The 9,959-nt window shown below is 47.7% G+C and overlaps 1 protein-coding gene across 1 annotated transcript; it reads left to right on the top strand.

Moving 5' to 3' along the window:
- The first annotated feature begins 1,504 nt into the window (after window positions 1-1,504).
- On the top strand, window positions 1,505-4,373 carry S1pr5 (sphingosine-1-phosphate receptor 5). Its single transcript, XM_051196776.1, has one exon. The coding sequence runs from the start codon at window positions 2,046-2,048 to the stop codon at window positions 3,246-3,248; it is 1,203 nt and encodes a 400-aa protein (XP_051052733.1). The 5' UTR covers window positions 1,505-2,045; the 3' UTR covers window positions 3,249-4,373.
- Window positions 4,374-9,959: the final 5,586 nt, after the last annotated feature.

Below are 9,959 nucleotides of genomic sequence, written 5' to 3'. Positions count from 1 at the left end.
TCTGTCTTCGCGGCTGGTCCCCTGTGTGACTCTGAAGTTGTCTGGGACCTCTTTGTCCCTTTGCCTTCCTGGTATTGAGAAATCTGTCCCCCAGGCCTGGGTTTTTCTCATCTGCTAAGAGGGACTTCTGTGAATTATGTTACTATTTTTGTGGGACTGTGTTTATGAGAGAAACTCACACCTTTGGAGCTACTTTTGTTTTGTTTGTTGAGACGGATTTCTCTGTGTAGCCTTGGCTGCTCTGGAACTCACTCAGGAGTCAGAGGAACTCAGAGATCTGCCTTCCTCTGACTCCTGAGTGCTGGGATTAAAAGAATATACCACCACACCAGGCTTGCGTCTACTTCTATACAAGGCATTTCTTTAGAGTCTCCCTCTGTTCATACAGAAAATGGGACTAAGAGGGCCTCAGTTGGTGGTGGGCTTGCATAGTATGCAGACAGCCCAGGGATACATGTCCAGATAAACTGGGGCAGTGGCATGCCCCTGTAACTCCTAACTCAGAAGGTAGAAGCAGGAGGATAGAAATTCAATGTAACTTCCAGCAGCTTAATTTGAGGCCTTGTCCTTTGTTTAAATTGAGTCTATGCAAGACATTTCTTATTGTAAAATTTTAGAGGACGTGATAGCACATGCCTTTAATCCTAGCACTTGGGAAGCAGAAACCGGTGGATTGCTGTTAAGTTCCAGGCCAGTCAGGGTTGCATAATAAGACTTTGTTTCAATTTTTTTTAAAATCTCATTTACGTGTGTGTGTGTGTGTGTGTGTGTGTGTGTGTGTGTTGGCGGATAGTTGGGTGGGACTGTGGATGTATGCATGCCACACCACAAATATAGAGGTCAGAGGACAGTTTGTGGGAGTTGGTTCTCTCTTTACATTGTGTGGATTCTAGACATGAAAGTCATTAGGCTTGGGTGCAAGTCCTTTACCCACTAAGCCATCTTGCCAGTCTTGCAAGGTATTTCTTTAGGAACCCATTTTTGCTCATCTATAGCCCAGGACTAAAGACCTACCTAGAGGGTCAAAGGGTTGCTGGCAGGTCAGGGGAGTTGTGATTTATGATGTGTGTCTCTGCTGGGGGTTCCCATGTGCTGCTCTGCAGCTCTGACTCTGCAATGAGTGTCCAGAACCAACTTACTCACTGGGGCTTGGAGGGGATGACATTTCTTTTTTTAAAACACGCTAGAGCCAATGTGTGTCAAAGCATGTGCAGTGTGGGGCACTGGGCCCCAGGCTGGCTGTGGGTGGAGGTTGTGAAATTGTGGCCTGTTCTACTGGGTGTGAGACCATTCCCAGGGTTGAGCCCCTGTGGTGGCTTCTGTCATTGAATCTTCCATGCACCCATGAGAAATGTATTCTCATGTTTCTCTGCCTGCGGTTGGTTAAGAGGGAGTGTGCAGCTTTTGGAAGAGGGAGGGTGCTAGAGCTCAGGGCCTCCTGGTATACAGTCTTCTAGAGAGCTAAAGCCTCAGAGCTGGGCGGAGTATCTGTGCCTTCATCTGTATGGTGCTCCTTCCTTGTTGCATGCCCCTGTCTGAGGTTGTATAGCCATGATTTCTTGAATTCTCTTTTGTTTAGGAGGACGTGTCTGGATGTGTCTGAGCTTTTGTGTTATTGAGTTTCTTTTTATCAACTTGAGATGAGTTCTCCGAGCCCAAGCCGATTAACCTTCGCTACTGACCCTCCTGCCTCCATCTATCAAGTCCTAGGGTGACAAGTGTGCACCAAAGGCCCTCCCCCACTTACTCCTCCTGTCTGCTCTGGACTGCTGGGATCACAGGGGCGAGGCCACCATAGCTAGTTTTACTTTTTTAAAATAAATACTTTATAGACTTTTATTTACTTTCTATTCATGTGTGGAGGGTCAAAGGACAACTTTTGGTGTGTGAGAAGGCTCAGGGGTTAGGAACTCTCTTCCAGGGCTCTTTCTCTAGAATTCCTAGATCCTAACTGTCTTTGCCTTCTGTAGACTTTCGCACAGTGCTCCAGTGAACAACCAGCAGGACACAGCAGCGACCTCTCTGCTGTGGGTGGCTTGTGGCCCATGGAGCCCGGGCTGCTGAGGCCCGCGCCGGTGAGCGAGGTCATCGTCCTTCACTACAACTACACCGGCAAGCTCCGTGGGGCGCGCTACCAGCCCGGCGCCGGTCTGCGCGCAGATGCTGCAGTGTGCCTGGCTGTGTGCGCCTTCATCGTGCTGGAGAACCTGGCGGTGCTCTTGGTTCTGGGCCGCCACCCTCGCTTCCACGCGCCCATGTTCCTGCTCTTAGGCAGCCTCACCTTGTCGGACCTGCTGGCGGGGGCGGCCTACGCCACCAACATCCTGCTGTCGGGGCCGCTCACGCTGCGCCTGTCACCCGCGCTCTGGTTTGCGCGCGAGGGGGGCGTTTTCGTGGCTCTCGCAGCTTCGGTGCTGAGCCTCCTGGCCATTGCGCTGGAACGCCACCTCACCATGGCCCGTCGAGGACCCGCACCCGCTGCCAGTCGCGCTCGCACGCTGGCGATGGCTGTGGCCGCCTGGGGCGCATCACTGCTCCTCGGGCTGCTGCCGGCGCTGGGCTGGAACTGCCTGGGACGCCTAGAAACCTGCTCCACCGTGTTGCCGCTCTATGCCAAGGCCTATGTGCTTTTCTGCGTGCTGGCGTTCCTGGGTATCCTGGCTGCCATCTGTGCGCTCTATGCAAGGATTTACTGTCAGGTGCGAGCCAACGCTCGTCGACTGCGGGCTAGGCCCGGGTCCCGCAGGGCCACTTCGTCCTCGCGATCGCGGCACACTCCACGGTCGCTGGCCCTGCTCCGCACTCTCAGCGTGGTGCTCCTGGCCTTCGTGGCCTGCTGGGGACCTCTGTTTCTTTTGCTATTGCTAGATGTAGCGTGCCCAGCCCGCGCGTGTCCCGTGCTCCTGCAGGCCGACCCCTTCCTGGGTTTAGCTATGGCTAACTCGCTGCTGAATCCCATCATCTACACGTTCACCAACCGAGACCTGCGCCACGGGCTCCTGCGGCTGCTCTGCTGTGGCCGAGGGCCCTGTAGCCAGGACTCCTCCAATAGCTTGCAACGATCCCCCAGTGCTGCTGGGCCTTCAGGTGGTGGCCTACGACGGTGCCTGCCACCAAGCCTGGATCGCAGCTCCAGTCCATCAGAACATTCATCTCCCCACCAGGACAGGTTGGACACTAGCTGCTCTACAGGCAGTCCCGGAGCAGCAACCGCCAACCGGACCCTGGTGCTTGCTGCTACAGACTGATGCTCCCCAGACTGATTCTCCAAATAAGCGCATCATATGTAGGAAATGCCGAGGACGACAGGGACAGAAAAGAAGGAAGGAAAATTGATTGACTGTCCCATTAACAGCAACAGACAAAAATGCATGCCTCTTGTACGTTTGACATGGACAATGATAATGAGAAACATTTACAGTTGGTGATGTCACCTGAGCTAGTAATCCTGAAGCAGAACCATTCAGTGGTGTGACTGGAGCAGAAGTTGAGGAGGAGTCCCACGCAGAGATGTGAGATGACAGGGCAGATTGTGGGAAATCCTGTTGATTCTGAGGAAGGCCTGTGATTTGACTCTGAGTGAAGTGGAAGCCACAGAGAGTTCTAAACAAAGTCGGGACTTGCCCGGATTCAGAACTCCACAGGTACCCTGAGTTTAAGGGACATGACTGGAAGATGAAGGATTTTGTAAAGGGGAGGGGTTCCCCGCATGTTTAGAAGCAGGTGAAGTCTAGATAGGGTGTGCCAGCAGGATGAATGACTGGCTACAGAGGCAGAGTTGAGGAGAACGACAGCAAGGTGACCCTGGAGCCTTTGCCAGATCTCAGCTGCTAAGTTTTCAGACTGTGGAGTCAGGTTCTTCATACAAAATACAACTACAATTAAAACAATTAGAGCTGCTGGCCTCACTGTGATCTTTCAGAATAAATGCATTCATCTATTTATTTATTATTTTATTTTCCCCAGACGATCCTAATCATCATATTTTAAAGTGTTTATTTGCCAGGCAATGGTGGTGCATGCCTTTAATCCCAGCACTTGGGAGACAGAGGCAGGCAGATCTCTGTGAGTTCCAGGCCAGCCTGGTCTACAGAACTAGTTCTAGGACAGTCAAGGCTACACAAAGACACCATCTTGAAAGATGGGCTAGAGAGATGCCTCAGCAGTTCAGAATACTTGTTGCTCTTGCAGGAGACCTGGGTTTCATTCCCAGCACCCAAGTGCTGCTCCTGGCCTTTATAACCATTAGTAACTTCAGTTCCAGGGAATCCAGTGTCCACATCTGAACTCCAAGAGCACCAGACATTCAAATGGTACACAGAAATGAATACTAACAAAACACTCACACATAAAGTAAATAAATATTTTTAAAAGCTTTTAAAATTGTTTTTTATTGTTTATTTTGAGATAGGCTCTCTCTTGCTGTGCAGCTCCAATTAGTCTGGAACTCCTTATGTACACCAGACTCTCCTGGAACCCCTGAATACTAGAATTAAAGGTATTCATTTGGGCTGGGGTTGATGGGGAATTCCTTTACTTCCGGGTATGTCAGTTCAGGCCAGCCTTGTCACATTGAGACCCTGTCCGTGTGTGTGTGTGTGTGTGTGTGTGTGTGTGTGTGTGTGTGTGTAGATAGGGCTCTGTAGACCAAGCTGGTTTTGAACTCAGAGAGATCTGCCTGCCTCTGCCTCACAAGTGCTAAGAGGGATCTTGTCTTTAAAACTTTTATTTACTTATGTATTCTGTGCCAGTGTGGATGTGTGTGGGTACCCACAGGCCACAGCAGGCATGCAACAGTCAGAGAGAAACTCTCCTCAGTTCTCTCCCTTCACATAGATCCTAAGGTGCCAGCAAATGCCTGTAACCCATGAGGCATCTCACCCCTCCCCCATTGTCTCATGCCCAGTATTTTATGTTAGTTCCTCTCTTTTTTGGGGGGAGGCGCTGGTGGTGGTCTGTGACAGGGTTTCTCTGTCCAGGAACCTGTTCTGGGACTTGCACTGTTGAGCAGGCTGGCCTCGAACTCACTGAGATTTGCCTCTGCCTCCTGAGAGCTGGGATTAAAGGCGAACACCACAACTGCCTGGTTTATTTGTGTATTTTATGTATATGGTACATATACATAAAGGGATTTGATTCCATTTGGTTGTAAGCCATCATGTGGTTGCTGGGAATTGAACTCAGGTCCTCTGAAAGAGCAGTTAAGTGCTCTTAACTGCTGAGCCATCTTCTCCAGGTCCTAGCATAGGGTTTTATTTTTAATTTATCTATTTTTAGATCATGTACATTGGTGCTCTTCCTGCATATATGTCTGCATTTGAGGATGTGAAAGCCCCTGGAACTGGAGTTACAGACAGCTGTGAGCTGTCATGTGGGTGCTGGGGATTGAACCTGGGTCCTTTGGAAGAACAGACAGTGCTCTTAACCGATGAGCCATCTCTTTGGCCCCTAGCGTAGATTTTTAAACTGGCCGTTAAACTGGCCTGTGACTTTGTCAGCTTCGGTCATATTCATGAGGATGGACACACGGTCTTTAGCACTGATGATTGGTTCCACACTGAGCATTTCAATGCCACTTACAGGTCCACGGACCCATTGGTTCTGCTAGTAGAAACCTTCTCACTCCAGGTCTAATATGAACGCACACCTTAGGCCCTGCTTTTGAGATGACGTTTCTTGTAGCCCAGGCTGGATTCAAACATGCTATGAAACAGAAGACGACCTTATTAAACTTGTGCATTCTGTTTCCTGTGGATAAACGCATGCCCTATCACACGTGGCTTATTCCGTGCCCGGGACTTGATGCTACAGTCACCCTCCATTTGGTAGATAAACAAACTGTAAATAATAATTCCTTCTCCCCAGTGCTTTAGCAAGGCAACCCTCAGGCCCGCATGAGGAAGGGGTCTGCCTGGTAATTGCTACTCTTAGTGGGGGTCTGTCTAGACTAGACTAACATTCCTCGAAGGTTGAATCGTTGCCGGGGGGGGGCAATACAAAACTAACACTAACGCTTGCTTCCCATGCCATCCCTAGCAAGTCCCCAGACACATTCATGACCCCTGGCACTTGCCTGGCAGGTGGGCGGGCTCCGGGTGGGGGCTGTGGGTAGGGAAAGGACATTGGCTGCTGTTTAAAGTGCAGCGCGCCACCTTGCAGCAGTCCTGGGAATTGCAAAAGGGCTGGCCAAGGGATAAGGTGCAGCCCGCCTCCTTGAGGTAATCTTGGGAACTACAAGCAGCATCAAAGCCGGTGGGACTGCAGGTCACTTGTGAAAAAAAGAAACAAAGAAAGAAAGAGAAAAGAAGAAGAAGAAGAAAGAAACCCCCAAAACCGAATCTCTTTCCCAGAAGGTAAGTTTCTGAGAAGCCTGAGGGCACACCAGGAATACTCCCCACAGTGCTCGTATCTTTCTTGGGGTTGGTTTGGTGGTTTGACAGTGGCAAATTTACAGATTCTGATACTAAGTAACAATAATTTTAAAAACCCACCCAGTTCTCTATTTAATATTAATTTTAAAAAGTTGGGACTTGTAGGGAACTTCCAGAAGTATTCTGTGGGAAAATGACCCGAAATGCAATTTTTTAAGGATGTCCTTAAAATTTCTGACCCCATGGGCTGGAGAGCTGGCTCAGCACTAAGAACACTGACTGCTCTTCCAGAGTCCTGGGTTCAATTCCCAGCACCCACACGGCAGCTCACAGCTATTTGTAACACCTGTACTAGGGGATCAGACACCCTCACACAGACAGACATGCAGGCAAAATACCAATGTGCATGAAACACAAATAAATGAATTATTTTTTTTTTCCTGGGGCTGGAGAGAAAGCTCAGTGGTTAAGAGCAGTTGACTGCTCTCCCAGAGGGCCTGAGTTCAATTCCCAGCAAACTACATGATAGTTAACAACCATCTGTAATGACATTGGGTGGCTTCTTATGGCCTGCAGTCATACGTGCGACAGAACACTGTATATGTAATAAATAAATAATGAATACATTAAAAAAATAAATAAATTTTTTCTGATCCTAGCCAGGCAATGGTGCACGCCTGTAATCCCAGGACTCAGGAGGCAGAGGCAGACAGATCTCTGTGAGTTCAAGGCCAGCCTGGTCTACAGAGGGACTTCCCGTACAGACAGAACTGCACAGTAAAACCTTGTCTCAAAGAAAACAAAACAGAAATCCTAAGCCTCCTCCCTTGGCTCCTTGGACCCTGGGTGTGCACCACACACATTCGCTGTCCCACATCATTTTTGCTTAAATTGTTTTGTTCTGAGACAGGGTTTCTCTGTGTAACCTTGGCTGTCCTGGAACTCTCTGTAGATCAGGCTGGCCTCAAACTCACAGAGATCTGCCTGCCTCTGCTTCTTGAATGTTAAAGTTAGAGGTGTGTGACACCATGCCTGATTTTTTTTTTTTTCTCAGACAGAGTCTCACTAAGTAGCTTGGGCTCTTCTCAAACATTCAACCCTTCTACTTCATACTCCCTGTGGTAAATGTCTTTTTAAAACTCTTCATTCTTTCATAGTTTATTCATTTGTTTTCTGGTACAAGGTCTTGCTAGGTAGCCCAGGCTTTCTTTGAACTGCAGGTTGTTGGACCCTAATTCCGGGGTCCTGATGGGCCAGTGGGAGAGCCCTGTGACACAAACACCAAAACCAGGAGATGCAACATGCAAGAGGTGTTTATTGAACGAGTGCACTCGGGTGACAGCAATCTCAGGGAAAGGGTTTAGGCTCCTTTTTATAGAGACAAGCCACAAATCAGCATACATGCATGGGGTACAAGGTGATTGATTACAAAGTATGATCTCATGTTTGAGAGATCACCCAGGTATGACCTGTTCTTCTTCAAGGGATGAACCATAGAATGACTTGGAAAGTCCCCAGACTGTCCGTTGGTCAGGAGTGACCCAGATAGGGTTGTTCATCTGGAATCAATTGTTCCTGGGTTGGGGGCCTATTTCTTTGTTGTGGGCCAAGACCTGTAAGAAACTTTTTTCATATTCTGGCTTTCTCTTGGCTGTACATTTAGAGCCTTCAGTTATTCCATAAAGGTTTGATGATTTAGTAACTAGCTCTATTTAACAAGATCAGTTTAGCTTATAACCACTAGCCCCATCACCATAGTAAACTTTCTTGTTCTCATAATTCCTGTTTTCCCCATGTCAATATCCATTCTTTATGATTTTCTATATTCTGCTTGAAAGATTATTCTCCTGCCCCTTTCCTACATCCTTGCTCTGCAAACTAAAATCTTTCACAGGCAATCCTACTAAATTCTGGGATTACAGATGTGTTTATTTTGATTTTTGTTTATAAGTTTATGTTCTTTCATGTACATAGATATTTTGCTTGCATGTATATCTGTGCACAACCTATGTGCATGGTACCCATAGCAGTCAGAAGATGACATTGGATCCCCTATAACTGGAGTTATGGATGGCTGTGAGTCATCATGTGGGTACTGGGAATGGAATCCAGAATCCTTTCTCTACAAAAGCAACAAGTGCTCTAAACCACTAAGTCATCTCTTCAACTTCAACTGCTTATTTGTGATGGGGTCTCCTGATGTAGCCTTTGCTGTCCTGGAACTTGAGCTGTAGGCCATGCTGGACTTTCTCTTCCTAGTTCTGGGTTTAAAGGTGTGAGCCACCACTTCCTGGCTTTAAAAATTTTTTTTCTTTAAAAAATATTTGTGTGTGTGTGTGTTTGTATAGTAGGTAGAGATGGGCCATTAGCTGGGAACTAGACTCACAGGTGTTTGTGGGTAAGCTCTGATCCTCTGTATCAAAAAACCAAAATATTAGTAATATGGTAAATACTTTATAATTTCTATTTTTACTTTATGTGGTGCCTGTGGGGAACAGAAGAGGGCATTGGGTCCCCTGGGACTGGAGTTACAGGGTCCCACTCTAACACAGGTGCTGGGAATTGAACCTGGGTCCTCTGGAAGAATAGTCAGTGTTCATAACCACTGAGCCATCTTTCTAGCACCAATAAGAAACAACTTTATTGTTCAAAATTAACGTGTGTATATGAAGGTCCGAGGCCAACTTACAGGAGTTGATTTTCTCCTTCTACCATGTGCATGCCAGGGATGGAATTCAGGTTACCAGGATTGGCAAAAAGCACCTTTGCCCACTGAGCCACCTTGAAAATTCAGGAAATAACTTGCTATGGTAAATGCCATATGTAGCAAATAAGTATCTATCTTACTGTAAAAAATATCAAGAGTTTGTGAGAAACACAGAGAGGCAGATCTGGGCATTCCAACACTCTCAGATGAACACCACACCTCTCTTAGTTGGGGGTAGAGAGAGAGGGTAAGGGTGAGAGAGAGAGGGTAAGGGTGAGAGAGAGAGAGAGAGAGAGAGAGAGAGAGAGAGAGAGAGAGAGAGAGAGAGGATGAATGAGATTGCAAAACTCAACAAGGAGGCCTTCAAGATGACTCAGCAGGTCAACCCTCTTGTTGCCAAGCCTGGCAGCCTGAGTTCCATCTCCAGGCCCCACAGAGGGGAAGCTGGAAATCAGTTTCTGCAAGTCTGACCACTACACAAACACACACAACACATAAATTAATGTAAAAAAGCCCTGAGTGATGTCACAGCCTTTAACCCCAGCATGCAGGAAACAGAGACAGGAGAGTCTCTGAGAATTCAAGGCCAGCCAGGGATATACAATGAGGCCCCGTCCCCAAAAGAAATTACAATTACTCAATGGGCACTAGTAGCCCACGCAGAGGCAGACAGATCTCTGTGAGTTCGAAGCCAGCCTGGTCTACAGAGAGAGTTCCAGGATAGCTAGGGCTACACAGAGAATAAAATTAAAACAAAACAAAACAAAATTAAAAAAGAAAAGAAAAGAAAACAAACAAAAACACGTGCTCTTACAGAGGACTCTGGCTTGATTCCCAACTCCCAAACGCTCACAACCATCTGTATCTCCAGTTCTAGGGAA

Source organism: Phodopus roborovskii, unplaced genomic scaffold (assembly GCF_943737965.1).
Source record: "Phodopus roborovskii unplaced genomic scaffold, PHOROB, whole genome shotgun sequence".
Lineage (NCBI taxonomy): Eukaryota > Metazoa > Chordata > Mammalia > Rodentia > Cricetidae > Phodopus > Phodopus roborovskii.
The sequence above is the reverse complement of the archived record's forward strand: the minus strand, read 5'-3'. Positions and strand labels throughout refer to the sequence as shown.